The sequence below is a fragment of the Bombus pyrosoma genome, linkage group LG10 (genome assembly GCF_014825855.1).
Source record: "Bombus pyrosoma isolate SC7728 linkage group LG10, ASM1482585v1, whole genome shotgun sequence".
Taxonomy (NCBI): domain Eukaryota; kingdom Metazoa; phylum Arthropoda; class Insecta; order Hymenoptera; family Apidae; genus Bombus; species Bombus pyrosoma.
In genome coordinates, this window is record NC_057779.1 from 9389967 (window position 1) to 9415391 (window position 25425).

At 41.8% G+C, this 25425-nt stretch overlaps 1 protein-coding gene across 1 annotated transcript in view; it reads left to right on the forward strand.

Moving 5' to 3' along the window:
- LOC122571998 (cell adhesion molecule 3-like) overlaps nucleotides 1–25088 on the forward strand; it is a 39324-nt gene extending 14236 nt beyond the window's left edge. Inside the window, exons 3-6 of the mRNA XM_043736435.1 lie at nucleotides 7398–7533; nucleotides 14123–14256; nucleotides 17414–17720; nucleotides 21717–25088. Of these exons, the coding sequence (XP_043592370.1) occupies nucleotides 7398–7533; nucleotides 14123–14256; nucleotides 17414–17720; nucleotides 21717–21805 (666 nt within the window). The 3' untranslated portion in view covers nucleotides 21806–25088. The remainder of the gene's footprint in view (nucleotides 1–7397; nucleotides 7534–14122; nucleotides 14257–17413; nucleotides 17721–21716) is intronic.
- The last annotated feature ends 337 nt before the right edge of the window (nucleotides 25089–25425 follow it).

Below are 25425 nucleotides of genomic sequence, written 5' to 3' on the forward strand. Positions count from 1 at the left end.
TAACAGCGAGCATCGTGTTCCATTTGTATTTCGTGCCTTCCTCGTGGCATTTCGACCTCGTGGCACGACGACTAAAAGGGAGTCGATGCTTTAATGGAGAGTACGAGAACGTGGACGACGATATCGGAACAACAAAGAGCGTTGTACAGAATGTCCGAGGAACGATATCGCGATCAAGTTTGTCGATTAGTAATTCACGTAGTACGCTGCAATTTTTCACGTAGCGGATAATGAAAAATTGGTAGATTTCGATCGCCAATATATTCATTTTTATGGTAAAGTATTACGGTTACAGAGGATTCACTGAATGAACATGGATATTTGAGATTCAGAGTGGCACGTGCAGATTTGTGTGGAGATTTGTAAGTGGTGCACGTGGCCAGAATGTATATACGTTGCACGCGTGAGACATTTAAAAATGCAGCATGATTGAGAATCGAGAGTATGACGTACGAGTCGAGAATCAGAAATTGAGTTCACAGTCGTTTTACTTATTTTACTAATAAATAATAGTAATAAATATCCTCTTCGTTGATGATGTCCTCCTTAATTTCTCGAATGCTTAATTCTGTCGTATTGCTTTTTGCTCTGTATTCCTCTTAAGAATACTTCAATGAGTACTGAACATAAGTAGTGATCAACTACTGTTTCAAACAGAACAAACAACACATCTCTCTCTCTCTCTCTCTCTCTCTCTCTTTGTAAAAATTGGAAACGTGCGATTAATCGCATTTCTTATAAAAAATAACGTTTCATCTTGCACTCGTAATAGATCAAAATAATTCAATGTGATTTCTCTTTCAGAATCAATAAAGTTGCTAATGTTATACAGATATCATATGAACGTGGACGGGTTAGATTAATATTTTAATACGTAGATAACGTTGTTACTGCCATGCTGCGCACTAAATACACTTAATCCCACCCCCTCACACCCACAAACCAAGAGAAAAATAATAAAAGGTAAAGCAAGGTAGAAGGCAGCTAGCTAGGGTCGAAGAGGACCGTTTATTAAGAAATTTATCGCAACGAAGGAAGGTCAGATGGAACAATAACCGATCGTTGTAAAATACGATAGAAAGATATCATCGTCCTCTCCTCGACGAAGCTTCGAGTCGCGTTGGTTTCTTTAATAAGCCGAGAGAGGCAAAGCCGTCAATTTCGTTGAAGAATTATTCCAATGTTCGTTTTTACGAGTGTGTCTCGGAATGAGCAAAAGGGTTCCTGGAGAATCGAAGTATTATCGCGAAGACTTTTGCGATCATGGCCAAAGATATCGTAAACACGGCTCGTTTTCTCGTGGATAACAGGGGTGCGTGACTCGTTAAAGGCCGAGCAGTGAAATAATGCGTAAAGGTTGCGCGAAGGCGACGTTACAAGTAAATTTTTCTAAACTTCTGTAAAAGTACCATTGAACTAGAAAAACAGATGCTTTAAAAAATAAACTTGCTATGTAGAACGTTCGTCCGATTTACGATTTAAAAGAAAATCATAGTTTATCATAGTACCATGTGGTTATATGTTTCGTCGAATCTCAGGAAGGTTACGTCTGTACGTAAATGTCCAAAACTTCGAATCACGTGCGAGAAAGAAAATCTTCACCTTTGAATAAAATGCATAAAATAATACGTTGCCTTTCATTTCGATTTCTTCGACAAACACGAACTTCATAGTTTCTCGTTGCTGGTTACAAGCTGAATAGATTAACGTGGAAAGTGACTTTTTTTTTAAACCCCGAGAGAAATATTCTGTTAACATTAACATATTCGTTAATTTTTAGGAGTGGCAAGTAGAAGGATATTAAAACGGTAGAATTGCCTTGGTCAAATGGCCCGAGGAAATGGGAAATTCTATTCATTGGTCGGTGCTGATGCTGATGAAACTTGGGCTGGTAGACGGCAGGATTAAAGAACATTTCATAGACGTTCGATAGCTTGGAATATTCGGGCGATAAAGGGGGTGTTTTATGCGGTAACGCGTAAAACAGCGGCGAGCTGGAACCCCTTACGAGAGGAACGGCGGCTTAATGGCAACCAGTGGTCTCATAATCGTCCGACCCGAATTTTAATACCGTCAGGGTATATTTTTTCCTCCCATTTCGTCGCTGCTCTTCTCCTTTTCTTCGAAACCAGCATCCGCTCGCGAAAGACTGATTAGATCTCCACTTCTCCGTGAAACGGTGGAAAATTCGTTTTCGAACGTAAAACTAATCACGGGAAGCACAAATTTCCCTCTTTTTATTTTCTTTTTTTATTATTATTATTTTTTTTTTTTTTTTTAGATCAAGGGAGGACCGTAATTTCGAAAAACGTTGGAGATTAAACATTCTCTTTCACCAATTTCATACTTCAGAAGTGTATCTTTTATGAACTTTAATACAGTGAGTTCTAATTAGTCTTCGAAGAGTTGAAGAAGAAGCTAAAGTTCGAAAGAAAAAGTCTCCTTCGACTGGATTTATAGCGGAGATTGGTCGGCGAAAGAGTGTCGTTTAAGGCGTTCGTCATAGACGTTTTGCATATACCAATGTAGTATCTTCACTACGATTAGTCTAGTATCAAAATATGGTCTGGAGCAAGGACAAGAAAGGATGGTTTATTTGAAGTTAAGTTTAGCTTTATCCGTACAAGCAATACCCAAAACAAAAACTGATTACAATCTCCTCGTACGTCTTACATTAGTTTATTTACAATAAATGGATTAAACAGACGCTGATCAAACAGGAAACGATGGTTGTTTAACGCGAACTAATCACAGTGGCGTATTATGATTAAGACAATTAGATAGTCAATTTGCAACTATCGACAACGCAATTCGCACTCTCTGACTTCTTAAATGACACTGACCGTTAATTCGTCTTTCGTCTTAGCCTCGTGTCTTTTGCCTTGGCCCCACCGCGCACGTGTTCGACAACCGTTTGTTTATAATTCACCCGACACCTCCCCCGGCCCCCCGTCCATGATACTACACTAATAATACATATTACAAAACATTGCGAACACGTGTCACGAAATGGTACGATGAGAATAAAGTATCTGTGCAAGATTCGTGATACTAGGTGCGATTCCTTACGCAGAAACAAAGATTTGGAAGGAAGAGACTGGAATTGTAGAATAAAAGTTTTTTGCGTGCCAAGCTTTGTTTTTCATTTGTATAGATGGAACAGAAGCACGTTTGTAAATACAAACGTGTGTAGGAGTATATTTGTCCATGGTGAAAAAGTCGCTTCACGATAAACGTACGCATGCTGGAAAAAGATTTCCAAGTGTTTGTTTTCGAAAATAAAGCCTTGCATGAAAAAGGTGCATCGCGAAATTTAAATTTCGCTCGGAGTAAAAAGTCCCCTCTTCTTCGCTCGCGCCGCGTACATTTTCTATTTTACAGCTATAGCTACCAGCACCGTAATAAAAATTAATGTCAAAAGTTAACGGAAAAATGTAGAAAAATCTGAATTCTGTCATTCTGGCGAATTTGACGAATTTAATAGCGAAACAAATCGCGATAACTTAATCACGATTCTATCCAAGTAGAGGTAAAAATGAATTTTCATAAGACCAAAAATAATTATCAGATTCGTCAGCTCTAATAATAAATATCGAAGGGATTAAAAAATGTTTGCGTAAATAGGGTGAAACGTAGATGTCTAACGTTTCGCGATTCTCCATTCGCCTGGTCCGAATGAACATTTTTCGTGGTTTTCTCGCCACGGCGAATTAACATCGGAATTCCCTCGTTTCTTGACAGAAGTAGAATACCAAGTGGTAAGCGCAATTCCCACTGAGAGAGCAGCAAAGTTAATTTAATTTGTAGCGTTAATTTTCCTAGCCATCGTTTTCCGCCAAACGCGGAAATGAATATTTGACGATCGAGTATATTCGCAAAAGCTGGAACAAAAAGATGAAACACCTTTCATACAAGCGTACATTACACTTCTTTAAAGTTAAATACACGAAAAAGAAAAAAAGAGGACGATTGCATGGGCTAACCACTGACGAGTTGGCATTCGTCCATTTGAAGATCGAATCAACCCTTATGAAATCTATCTATTTTCGTGAGTAGATAAAAATCGATGTAATTTTTTAAAATTGAAATAAAACCATCGGGGAAATTCAATCTTCCAACCTGTCAGTCTTCCACAAACAAGAGGGGAGGGAGGGGGGTTGCTCTCGCCATTTCGAAACGGAAAAACGAATATTACTTCCCCTCAGTACCGTTTCAAACTTCCGAACAAACTATACGCCAGCTTACAACGGTTCCACTAACTGAACAAATACATTTTAATCCTCTGCAGCGTGTCGTGTAACGTAGAAGTTACACACTCGCGTGTCTGTATTTTTTTAAAAATCTTTTATTTACTTTAACACCGCGCTACTATATTTTATTACGACACCTCCGCGTGCCAAGCTGGCCGTTAAGTGATTCCATAAGCAATATCGTGTTTACATATGCACGTAATTTTGTAAATGATGTACGAAAACTGCAGTTCACTTATTTTTTAGGCGAATAGTATATTACACGTTGCTTTTTTTTTTTTTTCTTTTTGATTTATTTAATCTTCCTTTTTAGGACGATGTTTCGCCTTTCTGGCGAACTTTGTATTTTTTCCAAATTTCTTCGAACAAAGGTCGTTAAGATTCTAGCAATCGATCGTTCCTCCATTGTATTAATTCTCGACCATCCTTTGTATCAATTCGATAACGTTTACGTTTAATGAAAAAAGGACAGCCCTCCACGTCACTTTGTCATTTGTCAACAAAGCGAGAGAGTGTTATCCCATTCTTTTTTTTTTTTTTTTTTGTTTTATTTGTAACGAAAGAATTTGCGCAATTTTTACCATTTTATTCCACTGATCCTTTTACCAGGCCGACATCGAGGGCAATTTATTTACCAAAGAACACATTAGATTAAAAACATACCGTCCGTGGTGTTTTATCATAAAATACGCTCTGGAAACGCCTCTAGTAGCTCGTTCTATTCTATGCACTTCATGATGTAACAACTCGAACTTGGAAAAACGACCATCTAAATTATCAACCGCCGTTGCCCCCGACCGAAATGTAAAGAAAGACGGTAATTAATTAAAGCGTGTTTTACGAGCAGGCAAAAATTTCCTATTACGAAGGTATAGTCATCGGCCCTGCGGACTCCTTTCGAAAGCCACAACGAATAGGTGCAGCGAAAATGTCGCCACGCCATAAACATGCGGCCAGTCAGCGTCGGATTTTTTATCAGCTCCGGTAAATCCGAGGGAAACCGCGTTCGCCGATCCCGTCGCCATTTACCTCGGGCGAATTCCCGCCGCGGGGACGAGCCTACGCGCGAATAAATCGCGAGGTGTCGCGAAATTTCGCGTAACCAGCCGTCGGAGCGCCGTTACGGAGCCGTAATGTTGCTCGTAAACTGCGCGAAAAGCCAACGTGCGGTCGGCGAGGGTGACATCGAGTGGCCCACGCAATCGATATCGCAAGGAGGCGTTTGTACGGTCCGCTGAGCTCGACTCGTCTTCCTCGTCGTAGAAATGCTCTCGTGGCTCGATTCTGCGACGAAACAATGCGACGAGCTGACCATCACCCTTTGTCTTCCGGTCGATTGATCGATGCTCGCGCGGTCATTCTTCGATGTTCGTTTTTTTCCCTTCTTTGTCTCTCTCTCTCTCTCTCTCTCCCTCTCTTTTTTTGTTGTGTCGAGTTTTTTCCATGCCGTGGCACAGGTTGCTCGTGCATGGACAGGTAGAGTCATAAATCCTGGATTGTCAGAGCCGATTCATAGGCATCGAAGATGCAGGACTGGTTGTGACAAAAGGCTAGTCACAGAGTAGGAACTTGAAACTTTTCCTCGTGCGCTGTTGGATGACGGATGGAACGTTGACGTAGCATCGTGGTACGGATTAATCGATTGACAGCGTAATCGAACGACGAAGAATCCCGAACGAACGATATAAGCGGGAAATAATTATTTCTTCGACGCGAAGATGTCGCGGATTTTTGATGGAAAATTTTCCAACGGAAGAAAGATGCGCGCTTTCAACTTTTTCCAGGGAATAGATATCAATGTTTAAATATATGTATTCAGAGGTGTGTATGTGTGTGTGTGCGACAGATTGCTCGAGATTCTCTCGTACCACGTTCGTTGCGCAGTTTATCGCTTTTGAATCGTCGCGTAGTTTCGAATCAAGCGATAAAACAAAAGATCGAACGATAGCGATGGAACGGCGATGATTCCTTCGTTGATATCAATTGAACGTAAAATTGGCGTCGGTGTTTTCCTAAAAGGAGAAATAGATCAAAGAAAGCAGAGTTGTTCTGGAATATTCCGGTAAATGGCGGTGGACAATAGGCTTCATAAATGACAATGGAAACAAAAGACATTTGTCGTCATTGTTCGGCTCTGTTGCGCACCTGCACCATCTCCAAACGTGACAAATCCAAATGAATAGAAATCAAATGCTGACATATTTCGACCTTCGCAATGAACACGTCTGACGGACATTCGTTTAACGTTAACTTTGTACAACTGATTCGATACGATGTTTAATACATCTGATGACGTTGTATACTTTTCATTTATCTTCGAGTTCTAGCTGTGTGCAACGTTCGCACAGATTAATTATTCGTCCGTGTCTTTTGTTTTCAACTTCTAATGGAACTGAAATTGCACTAAACAAATGCAGTAATTACAGTACTATGCGAAAACCTTAAACCACTTACGGAACGGAAATGTTTTGTTTTTACGAACGAGTGTGAGGATCGTTTTAACGCTACAACTGGCACAGTGGGCAAAATGAACAATTCGTACTTTGTCGGGGAAATTTTACGAATATAACATAACTGCATATTCTTCAAACGTTTGTCCCTGTCGTACTTGTAAAACCGCTTTTATACGAAGATCTTCAACTCCTAAACTAAAAAAAAAAAAAGAAAAAAAATCCTCCTTCTGTCGGAATTAGCCCCTTTCAACTCGAGGAGGAACATATCTCCGCGTTCTTCGCGCTATTTGCACCTTTATTCCCCGTTGCAGAAAGAAGCAGGGTCGCGATAACTAGAAGAGTTTCTAGTCCGGCTTGGGCAAGAATATGTCTACGTATTTCAAAAGAAATAAAATCGAGATAACGACAACGATCTCTAATCTACAAAAAAAAAAAAAAAAAAAAATTCCCCCATCCACGAGAAAGCCTCAAAGATCTCGCGATACACCTAACGCATCTTCGAGGCTATGTCCGCCCTTTTCCCTATTACCTCCTCTTCCTCCTGCGTCGTACATCGACCAGCTCCAAGAAAGAAAAAGAAAACGTCTGAAAAGACCTTGGAATAGAAAAGCGAATGGCGACTGCTGGCAAGGGTTAAGCGAAAGAAACGAGCGTCACAATACACGACTGACTACGACGATCCTGTCTGTTGCAGAAAAGCGAAAGCAACTCGACCCGGGTTGCCCTGACGAACCTGGAACTGGACGCAGCGGGCGTCTACAGTTGCGAAGTGTCCGCGGATGCTCCTTCGTTCCAGACGGCCTGCGTCCAAGGCACCATGAACATAGTCGGTAAGAGAACGTGTTTATTAACCCTCCGGTCAAAGACTCGAGCTGCTTTACTTTACGAGCCGCCATAAGCGCCACATAGAACCGAAGGGTTCGGTCGTGTGTACATATGTACACGTACACGTGTACATAGCCAAAGCTGTGTTGGCTTGCGAGCGCACTTTCGAACTGCGAATTAATGCCAGCCACCGGCTCGGTGGACTTAAAGGCTTACGCGAATCGCTGTGGACCGAGCCGAAGATAATACTGCGGGTACACGCGGCGGAATGAACGGGAATTAGGTGTCTTAGGCGCCCAGGGAATGAAGCCACCCCGGGGTTACGTTTTGCTGCTCCTCTTTTTCAATCCGCTTCACCCCCTTTTCAAACTTGCTGCGCGATTCGCCACTGGCACAGTGAGTTTACGCCGTCGTTCGTAAATACGAGGAACCTGCACGAAACCATACATCGGCGGTAAAATCGTATACACGTTGCTTGTATCTTGCAACGAATTTTTATGCAAATTCGTACGTTTTTCAGAGTGTAATTAAAAATGTAGAAGCCCGGTAGAAAATTGTTTCGCTCGCGGAGTATAATAGAAAACATTATCGTACAGTTCACTTCGAATATTTTACGTGTTTTCGTCGTATTATGTGCACTCTGTTCAATTTTGCTATAATACTGTACAAAAATCGCCAGTCCACATTTACCAATTAGTTAAGAAAAACCGGTCATTCGACGATTCGACCTTTCGCCATACCGAGATCTACTTAAAGTTGCACGAGACCCATAGAATCTGCAGTGATTCGCTCTCTTCAGCTAACTCTTCGGTTAACGCAGTCGAACGAACGTCCAAAGTCTTCGTACAGGTTTCAAATCAGATAATAATTGTCGGAAACTGTAACAAGTTGCCAACCATTCCTCGGATTAACTTCGTTCCTTGTAAATGCCTCGAGATTAGTACGTCGATGTTTCACTCGCTTCGTTTTTCGTCCCTTCTTCTTGTCCCTTTTTTGGCAATTTTTCCTTTCTTTTTCCAAGGATTTAGCAAGAGAATTTCGGTATGTGGGCGGAGAACGTTTGTCAACACTTGGCAGCTCGTCGAGCGACAAATTGGAGAGCGCAGAGTAACGAAGTTTCAATCGCGAACGTGTTGAACAGGTTCCTCCTGTGTATCGCGGGTGTTGCGGAATGTAAATTTAAGGAGCGTTTCTTCGCTGTCGTTTGACGATACGTTTCGTATGGAGGCGAAAGGACGGTTTCGGTTATCATCTCGTGCTTCTGTCGAGTTGCTGGAAACGGAAACTTGTTAAATGATGTAATTAGGAGAGTAACAAGGGGAATATGTTTAATTTGTTTCCGAACAAATATTAAACGACTCGATTGCAGTTTAACCCTCCGATTCTCGTAACTGAGATTATTATGCAATACAGGGAATTTTCATCATTTTCTATCCATACTGATGCAATATAAGTTGAGGGCTAGTTTAGAAAAATTCATTTCGCGACGCGCACAGACTTCGAACAAGCTTCGAGCTTTTCAACTTTAATTTCCATAACGTGAATTTAAGTAATTTTTATCCTTACAAAGGTAGACAGTGCAAGATTTTCGAAGAGTTTGGTTTCGTATAAAGGAGAAACATTTGTCCTATGTTTGTTAAAAATTCTATATTTTCTATCGTATTTCGTTATTGTGGAAAGCAACAAAAAAGCATAACTCGACGATAAAAAAAGCGAACGAGGTAAAACAGGGGCACGGTAAAATTACAATATCGGTATTGTATCAGTATGCAATGTGTTGGCGAAATGCATATAAAAACTCAAATATCAAACAAATATTATTATAGTAAATTCTGTATGAATCTATCATGTAGGATGTTAAAGCGTGCGTGGTAGGAAAATATTTCACACGTTCCTGTGATTTTAGAGTTATTTTTCAAGTTGCAAACAATTTAATTCCCTGTAAATTTCGTACGACGATGCAAATGCCAGATATATCATTCTTTGATTTACCCTTTTCTCGAAACCGTAATCGCAAAGTTGACCAGAACGGGACGGAGAAACGTGAAAATACATTTTCTAAGAAAATAAATCGCTTCGGTAGGAGCAATCGAAAGAGCAATGAAATTAATTATCCCACCGACAGTATCGTGAATCAACATAATGAAATAGGTATCGGACTGATCATCTTGCACGCATTTTATATCATGGAAATTAAAATTAAAAAGCTCGGAGCTTCTTCGAAGTCTGTACGCGCCTCGAAACAAATTTTTCTAAACTAATCTTTAGCTTTTTAATATCGCATCAGTTCGGATAAAAATGATCAAAATTTCCCGTATTATAAAACAATCTCAGTTACGAGAGCCGCAACGTGCCAACTTGCTCGTGTCATAACGACCAGATCGTGACGTTTCACGGAATATTAAAAAATCAAGTTTCATCATTTTAAATCGTATGTCACAAAGACGATTCCTTAGATTTTAAAGTAATGCATTACGACGACGATACATCTACGAGCGTGAAAATAATTACTGAGAAAGAAAACGTTTCGTAAATCGCTGTGACGAATTTCATATACGTTGCCTGACCTAACACGATGTTAGCATATCGATACAGCTTATGGAACAAATGAAAAACGATAGCTGTAAGAATCGGACGGTTAGTAGAAGCGAAAGAAACTTTTTATTAAACATAAAGAAGTAAATCAGCGTTGTTAATTTCGACGTTCCATATTACCAGAGTATTTAAAAGGCCTTTCTTAATTGTTCGCGTGGAATAGAGTCAGACAGCCGGAGTTATCATTTTGATGTATTAATTTATACGCAATTGTCGTTTGTTCGAATAGAATTACGGTATAACGAGCACTTTACGAGGTCGTTAAATTTCTCGTCTGCGTTAACCGGAAAATTGTAGGCCAGAGGAACATAGACGTCTCTAAATTGCAAGCAACGTAAGAGAGAAAGAGAACGAGAGTTGCCGTATCGGAAAATATGATTAAGACACCAATAGAGGGTAAAAGTAACGTAGAACAGATCCGTTGTAAACGCGTTGCAAGGGCGGTGTGTAGGTTGATGCGAAATAAAGCTAATGAGCTGCAACGTTCTCTCCTCTGACTGAAGCTTAAGAGAGAAGAGAACGATGCGAACTTTACGAGAAGTTTCGCGTGCGCGGGCGCAAATTATTGAATTTTCATAAACCAATCTGTTTTTGATTCATTAACGAGAGATACGATGATGGTGGTTGGAAATACACGATCGACGATACGCGTTACGGTTCATAAGTATCCGGACATTTTCCTCCATTTCCACCAACAGCATTTAAATGTAAACAAAGTACGTAAATTAATAACGAATTAACGATCGCAAATAGTACTTGGTATCGTTTAATGGAATCAAAAGACTATAAATTTCAATTATTCGCTGTAAGACGGGGCAACGATATGTGCGACTACTTAATGCACACGGGTTCGCGATATTTCAGTCGGTTCTGACAATTTGGCAAGAAAGGAACATCTCTCGGACAGAAGAGCATCGACCATAGCTTTCTCATCGCACATTAGTTTCTAAAAATCATAATTATCTTCATCGTTTCAATTATTCGTTCTAAGACGGGGCAACGATGTGTGCGACTACTTAATGCACACGGGTTCGCGATATTTCAGTCGGTTCTGACAATTTGGCAAGAAAGGAACATCTCTCGGACAGAAGAGCATCGACCATAGCTTTCTCATCGCACATTAGTTTCTAAAAATCATAATTATTTTCATCGGTTCAAGTATTCGTTCTAAGACGGGGCAACGATACGGCGCGACTACTTAATGCGCACGGGTTTGCGATATTTGAGCTGGTTCTGACAATTTGGAAAGAAAGAAACATCTCTCGGACAGAAGAGCATCGACCATAGTTTTCTCATCGCACATTAGTTTCTAAAAATCATAATTATTTTCATCGGTTCAAGTATTCGTTCTAAGACGGGGCAACGATACGGCGCGACTACTTAATGCACACAGGTTCGCGATATTTGTAGAGCATCGACGATAGTTTTCTCACCGCACATTAGTTTCTAAAAATCATAAGACTTGGAATCTACGCGCTGATTGGAGGATAAAATTCTCTATGAAGAAATGCTGGTTGCACAAGATAAAATGATCGTACTTCTACTTATCCAATTTTGCTGGCAACCTATAAGTATCGAGATACTTTTGTGCGGTAATGTACACAGTGCGTGTCTAAATTTCATCTTGTTACGAATCATTGAATTCCTTTCTACATAAATATCCACTTTCGTGAATATTTCTACATAAATATTCAATTTCAACGTCGCTCTCCGACCAATTTGTTTTATTCATTCGTAGCTGCCGCGTTAACACAAACGGGACTCGAATCGAATTAACCGTGTTTTCCACGAAACGACACCGTCGCTTCGTCCGAATTACAATTATACGAACAGTGCAAAAACACCGATCGTTTTGAATTTTCTCGCTGCCTGCGCCCTGTTTCCCAGTGAATCAGAGCTCGTTGTCTCTGGCGAGAAATTTTTGTCGCGATCCTTTATTTCCGGTGATCCCGTGGTTGGCTAGAAAAGTTTCCTCGTATTATAGCGCGGTAAGGAAAGGAATTTTTCGTACGAAGCTCTCGAAACCGATATTTATATTCGGATTACTTTTATTAGAAAAGTATCGAAAAATTGGAAATTTCCGAGAAACCAGATAAGATAAAGCGCGCTGTGGAAACAAACCGTTCTCCTTTCTATTCTTTTCATTTACTTTTACACCCAAAAAATCATGTGGCGAATTTTCATGGAAAACAGACACCGGACGGAAAGAGACGGAGAACTATGAAATTTTCTTAGCAGAGAAAAAGCTCCAGCTCCCGATAGAATATATTCGTGTCCGAAACGGTTTAACGAGGATTACGAACGAGTGCAGGGAGAACAAAATGCTTAGAATATTCCAACTCGCGACAACGATGAAATCCTACGACCGTATTCTCTCGCCAGTTTTTTTTTTTTTTTTTTTTCTACCTTTAATAAGTCCCAAATTTCGAAGGAAGAACGACAATAAAAAGACCTTACGTATGCGCACGGTAAGAGAAAACTTTTACATCAGAGACGAGCATTGCTCGCTGGTCGGGGGAAGTTCCTCCGCGCTCTTCCCGCGTTTCCTTCCTCGACGATCGCGAGGCTAGTGAATTCTCCCTGGCAGAATAACAAAAAAAAAAAAAAGAAAGAAAGAGAAAAAAGAAAAAAAGCACACAGGAGGAGAAAGAAAGGGAAAGAGGAAAAAAAAGAACTCGAGAGGCTCTCGCAAATCACGAAAACGATACGAAACAAAGAAGGGTAGGATAAGGGGGCTGAAAAAGAAGAGAGTCACGGGATCCGTATGCTTAAACGGTCCCGTTATATCCGCGAATGGAAAAACGAAACACGCGAATCTCCTCAGATCCGGATACGTATACGTATGTTCGTATCTATAGTTATATATACATCCCAGGGCATCCTAAGATTTAACAGCTGAACTTTGCGCGATACGTATCAGTCGCTCTTGCGACGCTATCGTGAAAAATATAGTAATTCACGATTCAACGTGCAATTATCAGACGAATTAAGCTTGCGGCATAGTCGCGTTAGTTACATTACAGTACCATGTTTGCCGTAACACTCGTCTCTTTAATCCACGTAATTAAGAAGGAGAAAAAGATACTCGACCGTTCTTCGATGCGAAAATGGCTTTCGTACAAAAGGTCTGGTACGTCCCATGAATATAACCAAGCACGCAATATTATACAAACATCTAAGCTTTTATATTAGAAAATGAATTATAATATAAAATGATCTTCTCTGTATGACCTGCCCCTTTTACGTACCACTTTTTGTTTGGTTACCCTAATAGAACGCAGCGACCAAGTTTACCTAGGTTAAATCCCCCAAGCTAACGATATAAACTGCCTGCTGGAACCATTTGCTCCGGTAACTAGAACGATAATTGAAAAATTTTGTTCCACGTCCTTATACCGGTTCTTTCTCCGAGGTATACCTCTGTCCGTTATATTACAATTTACCAGGCCCCTGTATAACGGTGCGCACGCGTTCACGCGTACACGTACATCGGTGTAGAGACGAAACGAAAGGTATCAAACGCATCCCGCTTCGAAAACACTTCCGCAGAAACATTTGGCACGGTGAGTTCTCTGTAAGGGGGGATCGGCACGATGCTGTCTCTCTTACGAATGCATTATTCCGATATCGAAACGCGAGCTCGAATTGCCAGGCATAAAAGAAGAATTTTTCATCAGCCAGGCAGCTGTTGGTGCGTTGGCGAGAACACACGGTCGGATCTATCGGCTCGATCTGTGCACACGTGAGTACACTGGTTGGTTGGTTGGTTGGTGCATCCGGGAATCTTGAAAAGTCCCCTCCCCGTCACCGCCCCTGCAACCAAACCACCCGACGTCCTATCTATATACATATATTTGTTATATATATATATATGTACGTACGTGCACGTGTGTGTGCATATACACACACGTAGGAAACGGTCGAACGTCAAAGCGATGTTTCGAACATGCTTCGCATACTTCCGGGACCCGTGTGTACCTGACGTCTCTTGTTCCGCAGAATTACCCTCTCAAGGGCCGTCGATACACGGGTTAAGGAGGAAATACCGGATCGACGATATGCTACGTTTGAACTGCACATCCGGACGGAGTAAACCCGCGGCCAATCTCACCTGGTACATCAACGATCGACAAGTACGGTTTGCTATATGAAATCGTGAATAGCGGCTACAAATTGCTAACCTCCTATCGCCGATGTCTTCCCATACCTCTCGTACCGTATTCTGTTCTCGCTCTCTGGCTCCTGTTAAGACGCAACCAGTAGGCAGCCCCGCCCCCTGCCCTGTTTCGCGTTACAACCCCTTTCCGCCGTTACGAATGCTTCGAGACTGTGCATTACGCGGCGGATGCATTGGCTAGGAAACAGTTAGCGGATCGCGTCTGAGATTTTAGAGTTAATTGTTATGGCGGTTGAGCAACTACGGTTGCGCAGTTTGATGGATTTAATCCATTAAGGGGCTGCAATCAAATTGCGGCAACGCTTCGCTCTTGCGTTCTTTTTCGATCAAAATTTATAACGCGCCTCTATACTCGATCTATCCCGCGTAGATTCTACGGTTTTTCGCGAAATTTAACGAAACCAAGGTATTTGCGATATCGCGACGATCTGTCGCCGCTTCGTCTTTGACGCTTTCAACGATACTTCGGTTTGTTATCGATTTGTCTCGTTTCGCGAGATTTTGGGAGATACTTGTTTCCAGATTATTTGATTGTAGGAAAGTTCTAGATTATAATATCGTCTTGACGCGTTCCTCCAGCGAGTTTCCAGTTATACACCGCGATACTCGAACGCAGCGAGGTATTGATTGCGCTAAATCCGTGGCTCAGCTTCCCGGCTTTTATCATCCATCGAAATAGAACAGAATTGAATTAAAATGTTGAAATAGATGTACGCTGTGTGGAGGGAAGACAACAGCAGTTACGGTCGTTTCCATCGTTTCGTCGCGCCTTTCGCAATAGCGATACGCGCAAGACGTCGAATACGTGGTCTCGTTCTCAATTTCATTCGTTCTATCTTGATGCGAAACGAAATTGAGCGGAGAAATTGAATTATACGGGCATTGGATCGAAATTCCTAGTACAAATGAGATCGGCCAGCTACCACTTATAATAGAATCGCCACAGAGAATTATAAAATTGCACTGCAAGCATCATTTTCGAAAATCGAATATCGAACCGAATTGAAAATTTCTCAAATACGCTTGATCACTCCTTTGCCAGATATTATTCCATAGGCGATAATGAATCGAAAATGTAGAATGCAATTTTTTCCACATCGAGGTTCGTTCTCGCGACAGTTCGATTAAAAAATTTGTTAATTCTTTCGTTATTCTCGAGTTTCGTTTTATTCCGAGCCATCTCGTCGTCTCGTCCTAATCTCGTTTGTAGTTGAACATGTTCACTGGTAACGCGTACATGTTATTTTTCATTATTATTATTATTATTATCATTCGCCGTATCGAATTCGGGATAGTTCGTTGACTTTGCCCCATAATTTGTTCGGATGTGTCCCACGCTATCCCGTGTCACCTGAAAGCTTTATATTTTTTTGCGACTTCGGTGAACGACTTGGGTAAGTTTATTCAGCTGATCAAATTCCAGACTGTTTTTCAATACACAGTCGTCTCCTGCGTAGAATCTGTCGTTGGATCCAATTTCTAAATTGTCGCGTTTTAAATGTCGTTCGCTGTTGCACGTTTCAAACATCGATACGTTTTACTCTTTAATCGAGTCACGTTGAAATATCGAAGACTCGAATTATACTTTCGAGAAGTTTCTTCTAGAGAAACGTTCCTTGTTTCATCGGGATGCGAAATATTTCGCGAAATACCGCATTTCGGACATTTTTGTCCGAGAGAACGAATACGCATATTCCGATCGGGACGAGGCACGGAAATTTGATTTCGCGATGAAACGCGTTACCTAACGAAACCTCGTCGCGTGTTTTTCTCCTGTCTATTCCTTCGATAAAATGACATATTACGGAAAAAGCAACGTTGCAACGTTATGACGAAAAATAAGGGAGAAAAATAAAAGAGAGAAGAAAAAGTAATCGAAGTTTCTTGGACGTGTAATGACGGCGTTATCAAAACACGGTCCTGTCGAATCGGTTGTCTATCAATTCGGTGCTACGTGCGTGCCCGGCGATAAAATCGCATTGTTGCTCGAAATATCGATACTTTTGACGTGCACCCTCCTCTTTATCAGCAGTTTGGAGTGACAGAAAGCCGCTGCGCTTGTCTTCTGCTCTTACGCGACACCGTACACCCTTTTAAAAATCATATTACTCTTCGAAGAAAATATCTGCAGCGGAAGTAACGAATTTTCGAAAAATCAATTCAATTCGTCATTTCCATTCGTGAAAATTCCGCGCACTTGCGACGGTATATTTTTAATAGTTTGAACGATTCTCACGTTGTAAAATATTACGATAAAAGCCTGTCTTTCGTCCGTTACTATACCATATTCGTTTAGACTTCTGCACGAGTTTTACATTTTACTCGCCAATGATTCTAAATTGATCTCTTCTTAAACGGATTCAATGTTCATTAATATTCCATTATAAAGTTTTCGTTAAAACATTGGAAATTGATGGTTGAAAGCAGATATTGCAACATAAATTTAAATTAATTTAACGCCTGATAAAATTGCAGAATAATTAACGGTATATCGAGCACCTCGTGCACTCGACAGACAATCCCAGTCTAACGATAAATGTCATCGTCTAAGAAGTGCGCCGAACAAAGTATCGCTTCAAACTTGATAGAGTTTTAGAATAATTAACGAAATACTAAGCACCCGATATATAGACAGTTTCGACTGTAAGATCGGACGTTGTCGTTCGAGAGATTCGTCGTTTGACGAATCGATCGTTTGAAAAATCAAGCGACGAGGACGAGGACGAAGATCAATGATGCGAATATTTTTCTGAAAATTTCCTTACGGAACGATCCTTAATTTCCGATACTGTACGTAATGACGCCTTTAATAGCCATTAAATACCAACATTTTACGCTCCCAGCATATCAGGTTCGCAAACTATCGTCGGTCGAAGACCACAAAGGAGCCAAGTAGCCCTAAACGTCGTAGAAACCTTATTATCGGAAACGCTCGAAGCGATTAGCAAATTCCTCGGTCGCAGCCAATTAATCGGGCTGAAATTTGTCCTTAAATCGATACGACGACGTTCGGATTAATTATCGGGAAGCGGAAAGCCGAACGGGAGCCAGAGAATTTTCACGAACATGGCGGGCCACCTGTTTAACCTGTTCATACAAATTGTCACACGCAGCCGCTGAAGTCGCACGTCCGCACGTACAGTCCCTTGGACACGAACGAGTCCGAGTGGCACGTTTCACAGATCGGCCTTCAGTTCCTCGTTACGCACGACCATTTCGCGGGGGGCAAGCTGAAAATACGATGCAGCGCCTCCATATACGACATTTACTGGCAGAGCACCGAGGTCAGCACCGAGGAGGACAAACCGAGGCTGATACACTACGAACCAGCGGCGACCATCGTTGGGATCAACTACCTACAGCCGCCACCCAACTTCCAGACCGGTCAGAAGAAACCCGATGGACACGTTGGAGTCAAAGGTAAAACCAATCTTTGCATTTTCGTTTGTTAAACTATTGGCTTGGCAACCAAGCGATCGCGGATTTTGTCATTAGGTGGGGTAGTTGCCAACCCAATATTAACTCTCCTACAGTTTTTGGGGAATTTTCCATAGAATTTTATCGTTTTCATCGTTAGAAGATTTGTTAAGCTTGAGAAACCATTGTTTTTAAGCATCAACGATTATTATTCGTCATTTAAGAATTATTGTTATATCAAGCATCTGCTCTCGAGAACCGTTTTACAACGTTCGCTTGCAATTTTTTCGATTGAGAAATATTAGCGTCTACCACGTCTGTACGTTAATAAGTAAATGTAGAAGTAGGTTCACGCTTTATAATTACTAACTACTATATATTCTATGAAACGATCGCACGAGTGATTGTATTCGAAATTGTAGAAAGAGATTCTTCGGCCTTCGTCGATCGCAGTCTCTGATAGGTAAAAATCTGATAAATTTTCTTCTAGAGCGAAGCGTTTCGTGAATTTGTATCATTAACTTGACGCTTCAACTTGCGAGAGGAAAAAAGGGAGTAAGATCGAAAGGCGGAAAATTCCAGGATTGCAACGGTATGAAAGAGCGTTCTTGCGAAGGGAGAAGAAGGGCTGCTCGCTTAAGTCGTATAATAGGCTTAGCGAGTTCTTAGATCTTTTGGGGTGTTTACAAGGAGGGAGGCTTCGTGGAAAGCATTCCACCCGTCGTTGATTGAACTTTTTGATAGTGATACTGTTGGGGGTTGGTTTACTGTTGCAGACTGTGGGATTGCCGTCTTCCCTTTCAAACTTTCAGTCTTCATTGGTTATTTCCAGAGAATTTAGTGGGATGAAATAACGATGTTTGATAAACGTTAAAGATTAGCATTCCGGAGAATCTAGAACCGTCGGGATTAAAACGCGACGATAAGTTTCTGGGATACCGAAATTTTCAAACTTTCCGATAAATATCTTAAAGACGGGGAAAAGGGGAGATTGTGAATTTTGACGACGACAAAGACGGCTTATTCTTCAGAAACTTGCCACTTTATCTACGACAGCCAATATCTTCGATATGACTGCTCGAGAGATGGTGCTTTCCATTCTAATCTAATTAAATTAACGAATATTCATTTTTCCTACGATCATCGCCAGAAACATCGTCGCGTTTCACGCAGCTCCCATATATGCGCTTCCAATATTTAATTAGCAAAACCAATTACTTAAACCGCGCGATCGCCGCCGTAGGCTTATAGGCGTTAACGAATTCAAACCGTGTCACTTCTATACGAAGATTAAAAAATAAAAAAAAAGAAAAAATCCATTAAAAGAGCACGTCATCGATCGCGCGCTAAACTGCAAAGCATTACAGGCAAGTTGGAAATTTGCAATAGCGTTTCAATCCGTGCCTGGTTTACGACGACTCTGCCGAACGAAAGACGCCCGTTTTACAGATTAACGAGTTACGAAGCCGATTTCGACCGATCAAATCGAGCAACTGACATGTCTGCTATTTTTTTCCTTTCGTTTCCTCCCATTTTTTTCCTTTCGTTTCCTCCCATTGAGCCATTAAACGGGCTGCGCACGACGGCCGAGCATCCGGTTGTTTGTCCACATCGTGGTCCGGGATAATCTGACCGGTCGAATTATCCTGGTTAACGTCAAATAGCTCGGCACGCCATCAAATAATTCGTTTCACGCCAGCTAATCCGAGGCTGCGGCGAAGATAATTCCCGACGTATTCCAGGATTATTTGCTGCGGCTTTGGATTATTTGGCGTCAAGTGAGCCGCACTTCAGCGGCGCGCCGCGCTCCTCTCGAAAATGACAACGGCGCAACAACGACGAAACAACGACGACGAGACAACGACGACGATCGTTATCGCGAATCAACGACAGCGAAAAACAAGAACGGAAATAAATAAATGTACAGAGGGAAGAAGCGAAAGGTGCATCGCGGACAAGCGTTATGTAATAAACCCTGTGCCAGTCACAATTCGATCGAAATCATCTCGTCGAAGCAAAAAAGAAAACACACACACGGTCGAATTCATTGATCGTGGCTTGTAAAAAAACTTGGTTTTGTTATTTGAGTTAGCCGGTTTGCCTCGTTATAGAAGCGGCTCTCCTAGTTTCCATCAGCATCGGCGGCGGCCCCTCTTTCGTTTCATCCATCCTTTCTCTGTATTCGTTTCTCCGCTGGATCGTGGCAAAGCAAGTTACCTGATAAACGAAATATTTGCTCGTTAGATCGCCTATCGATCGCCATTCCACCGATGATATCCATTCGCCTTTTTCCCTTGATGGAGCCCCGCTGGATAGTCAGATTTGCGGACGAATTAACCGCGCGCCCATTGCGCGTAATTGCGACGATAAATAAACGTTAATATATAATATACACGGGCAAAGCCGCCGAGTGTTTGTAACAAAGTGTAACTATAATACGATGTAATAGTGAACGGGACGATTATTAACGATAATTAATGGCAGCGTATGGCATCCACGGCGACCATGTTACTTTATTTAGCCTGCGGTCGGTGTTTGCGCGATTTACGTATAGTTAGGAACGCGTTCAGCTTTAAATTTACTAAATTAACCATCGGGCACAAACGAGCATTGTAAAAGGTGGTAATACTACCGATTAACCGGCGTCGTAATTAAGCGTCGTTTATGCGGATAGAATTGGTGATAAAGCGGGCGAGGAGGGGATGACAGACGAGGCCGGGAGAAAAGAGACAGAGTCGCGTTACGGTCACGGTTCGCTCGCGGTTCGTTCAAATGTTATTCGAGGCCTTGAAGCGTGACTGCAGCGATCCAGGTTAGTTAATTCACTCGGAGAGCATTGAATAATATTTGATCGAAGCCCGTGACTGGATCGGGACTGCCAGTGTAAATCAAGTCAGCGTGGTTAGGGGTTAATTAGTGGGTCGAGAAAGTCCAGCCTAGCGATCGAGCGTCGACAGGCCAAAAATCGTTTCTCTTCTATCTATGTTATTTATCGTTTTGCCATCGCGTACAAGCGTCGAGACAGACAGACAGACAGACAGACAGAGACAGGCAGAGACAGAGAGAGAGAGAGAGAGAGAGAGAGAGAAATTTTTGTTCATTCGCAGTAGCGCGTAGGAAATCCGTCATCCATCATCGTTCGAAAGCCTCGATCGAAATTCTATGACCTACATCCGGAGGCGGCTGTTAAAGCATAAGCGTACCCTCTATTTGATTTTTTTTTTCTTTCTGCAGGCGTTATTATGCTCGGAAGCGCCGTTTTATTACTTTCAATTCCCGGTGCTCAGCACCTACATCGCTGACTACACAGCGATGTATTAGCACGTAGAATGGCGCGTATTAATTCGGAAAGTTTCGCGCCTCGACGCAAGAGGATCCCCGTTAACGCTCCCCTTCTCCACGCTTTGTTCTCTGTGAAAAAAAAAAAAAGAGCCGCCCTATGGAGAACGTCGATTGGTAATTCGATCCATTAGCGACGATTCTAACCTGAACAATGTTCGTAAACGTCGATCACGAGCGTCGATAAATTCCATTCATTTGACGATCTAAGAAATTCGTAGCTTTCGCTTCCAGCGAATAATTCGCTTTCGTCGCGTTCTCCGATTACTCCGTTCATTTTCGAAACGATCGGAAAAGCGTTCTGCTCGATCGTTAACTGCGCAGAGGCATTTGTCGGTTCAAAGTACAACGTTGCTGTATCGCGGAAACACTCGCGGATAGCACGGTCAAATACGCAATTTAGCCTGTTACCGCGCTGGTCACTGCTCCGAGGCAAAAATTCATAATATTCTCTGTTCAAACATCGTCGAAAACGTAATCTCAGCCTGGTGGAAACTCCACTTAACCCGTTTCGTACGTCTAAAAGCCAAAATGGAAGCGGTGGGTATAAATTCATTTATTCATCCATCGAGTCGCGGGCGAACGATCGCCGCGAGCGCGCGACGAATCCAACGAACGCAGAACTATGAGTGCAGCAGCCTGTGTATTCTCTGTTTTCAGTTCTCGGCTCGTCCAGGTCGGAGATGCGGCTGCCGTTGGCGCGGCTGGTCCTGGGACTGTTCGCGTTCCTTTTGATCGCCATTCGTTAACCGTACCGCATTCAACTACGCGCGCTTTGGAGCTGTTTATATAAATCGACGTGCTTGTAAGAAAGTCCAGGCCGCTTTGTGTCGCGCGATGGTCGTCCTCCGGCGACGCACGTGCCGCCGCGTCGCACCCTTCTCTGGACCACAGTGAGAGAGAAAGGAAGAGGAACGCGGCTGAAGATCGAACGAAAACGAGACGAAACGACGGGTTATTAGGAAGTTTCGATGCTGGATAAGTCGGTTGGATCGAGCTGAAGAAACGGAGCAGCAGCGAGAAAGGCAAAGCAGAGGAGGCAATGGACAGGGGAAATTCGCCGGTGAATCGCGGAGAACTGGATACAGCTATAGCTCGCGGCATCTTAATTTTCTCTATGACGATGGCGATCGACGAACCAACTTCTCGCGAGAGGAGGTACATCCGCGATCGGCCAAAAATCGGAGAAGAAACGGGCAACGTCCGAGGAATATTTTACTATTAGATACTATGTATTTGCTTTCTCTTTGGCAGAAATCGTGTGTTCGCAATGTGTAGTACACCGTTTACGGTGCCATCGTTTCCAAGATGAAAATGACACTTTTCTTTTTCATACTTTTATAAAGCCCGAAGAAGGACTAACTAAACTCGTAGCGTGGATGTATATATATATATATACATGTATATTCTATATAATATATATGTGTGTGTGTGTATAATCTGTCTCTATATCCGTCTCTCACTGCCATTATTCATTGCCTCTAATTCTCCTCTTCTTTTAACTCTGTCATTCCACCCGTGCGTCGATTTTAATTTTGAAAAAAAAAAAAAAACAAAAAACAAAGCGGTCCTATCACATCACGCGATTCACCTAAACGAACAAGAAGAATGAAACGGAATATCGAAGTGCGTAAGAAACAGTGAGCGAGTAGATGTACCTGATGAATCGGATATTCGACGAGTCACTTTGCGTTGCTACTGTTATCGTGTCTAACATTCTTGTAATCGAGGACGATGAACGAAACCGAAGAGAAAGGATGGTGCTGTTGCGCCACAACGTTCTTCCCGCGCGAATTGTTCGCCGTCGTGAAAAGCTCTCGTGCGGGGAAAATAGGCGGCAACGGAGAAAACAAAAGGGCAGGACGAAAGAGGGGAAAAGATTAAAAAAAAAAAAGAGCCAAACAAACGAGGAAGAAAAGAACATTGGTGAAAGAAAAGTTTATCTGTTTACGGTTGGAAAAGAGAACAAATTTGGTCGTTTGTTATCCGTACGCTTTTCTGTTCTATCCGCGTTCTGCACACCGTGTAATTCCATCGGCAGAAGGTTATTACGTATTCGGTTTATTAAATTAATAGCCATTTACCGTTCGATTTAATGCGTTTCCCTCCGATACATTTGTCAACCGCGTGTGACACGCCTTCGTACGTAACGAACAACAAAAGCGATTTACACAGTCACGTTCTGTTTACAATGAATATCGAGCTTACTGTTCTCCCCCGTCTGCTTCCGGTTTGGAACGTTGTTTCCTGTTGCTCACGCCGGTGCATCGTTCGCCTCGAATCGGTACGCGCGCAAACTCCGCGTCTTGCGACTCGCGTCGCTCGAACAATTATTTACTTATTCTTTTATTTGTCGTTACGGACGTCGACAACGGACGAGGCATGACGATCGAACAAGAAAGAATCAGAGAAAGAGAAGACGAAAAAAGGAAAAGAAAAGGAAGAATCGAAAGAAGCGATACGAAGAATATCGTATATATATATATATGTATATGTATATGTATATTATGTATTAACGAGCGATGTGTGCTAGTATTAGTTACGAATTATCGATTAAGGATCGCAACGACTGAATAATACTCTACATGATTTTCTAATTGTAATAAGTATTTTTGAAACCGTCATCGTTTCTACGTAGCTAACGCGAGCGAGCGTTCGATAGGGAACGTGTTTCATTCGGAGAATTAGCCAAAGAGAACAAATAAAAACGAATAGACGAGGGCGAAGAAACGAGAAGGAGAGAAAAAAAAACGCATGAGAGCGGTGTAATTGATATTTTCGAACGAGATATTGTGCGTCTAATAGAAAGAAGAAAGAATAAAATAATTGTAAAGTGTCAGAGAGAGAGAAAGAGAGGGAGAGAGAGAGAGAGAGAGAGTGTGATATCTCGCGTGCACGCAGCATAGTTTCACGATTCTTTGTGTAATAGAGACGATGTTAGCGGAATTTTTGCCAATTTTTTGGTATCGATGCTCGTTATGTTCCTCAGCTTGTCACGATACGAAAGAATATTTATGATAATAATAACGATATGACCACAACGTCGTATTTCATTTCATTTCATTTCATTTCATTCAAAAGCTCACCGTCGTTTTCTTTCTTCCTCGCTATTACTTTTCATTCTACCGTCTATCGTCTTTAATTCGTATCATTACAAAACACTATGTAAGAAGAGCATAAAAAGGATATCGAAATACAGAGTAATATCGTACTCCTTTTAAAGATATAAATCCTACTCCCTTCCGCTGTTTGACTTCTCGCAAGAAATCGGTCGTCCCTTTAAAAATCGCAGCGAGCGGACGCCCTGCGAGGGATAGGGGACGGAGGAAGGGTAAAAAGGAAAAGTAGCTTACTCAGAGTCTCTCAATACCACTTAACCTCCTTTTTTAAATCCCTGTTTTATTCGCCACGATATAACGTAATTCCTAATGACCGTTCATGAAAATGCAGCATAAAACGGACCAAATATTCCAGCGCACGAATTATCCACGGCTTTACGTATTAGTACGGATAAGAGGCAATTTCGAGAAGCGATCTTTTTTCATCGACGATATCCGTGTTCCTGCCATTGAAACAACCCCTTAACGAATCAGCCGATTTTTCACCAAAGTCGATCCGAACGCCGCCGATTAACAAACGCTATTTTATCAAACGCTCGCCGATTGAATCGTGTTTCGCTGGCATTATCACTCCATTTGTTTCCGCGTCACAGGCAATAATGCTGATGAAATAATTCAATTACCCGTTTTGCATGCGATACGATCATCATGGCGGTGCGCGTGCAACACGGCCTCGCTCTACTCCTAACTTTCGCCCCTATTAATCTTCGAAGATGCGCTATTCACCACCGACTAATCCGTTTATTCTTTTAAATCCGAAATCCGATATCTCGTTCGAAGGGCCACGCTCTGCCGCGTCACGCTTTTACTTACACGAGAGGCTTAAACGCTTGTTGTGTTTTGTACTTTTGTTTTTTCTTTTTTTTTTTTCGATCTTCCACCTCCCTGAAAAACCAACGCTGCATGATATTTGTTCTGTCCACTGGAGGATTCGTATTTTTCTTTTTTTTTTTGTTTCCTTTTTTTTTTTTTTTTTTTTTTTTTTTTTTTTTTTTTTTTTTTTTTTTTGAAAAACGAAGAAGATGAGCGTTCGTCAACAGATCACGGATTTTTATTTTTCTCCTTACAAGTGGAATCAAAGAAACGGAATCTACGTGGAAATTTTCATACTTATTTAGAATACCGGCGCCACCTGTTAGATATCTTGCGTATTTAATGACTCGCTTTGATTCATACGCATGATCTATCCGTTCCTCTAATCCTACGTATTATCCTACGTATTATCCTAAACCTTAACGTCACACAGGTTA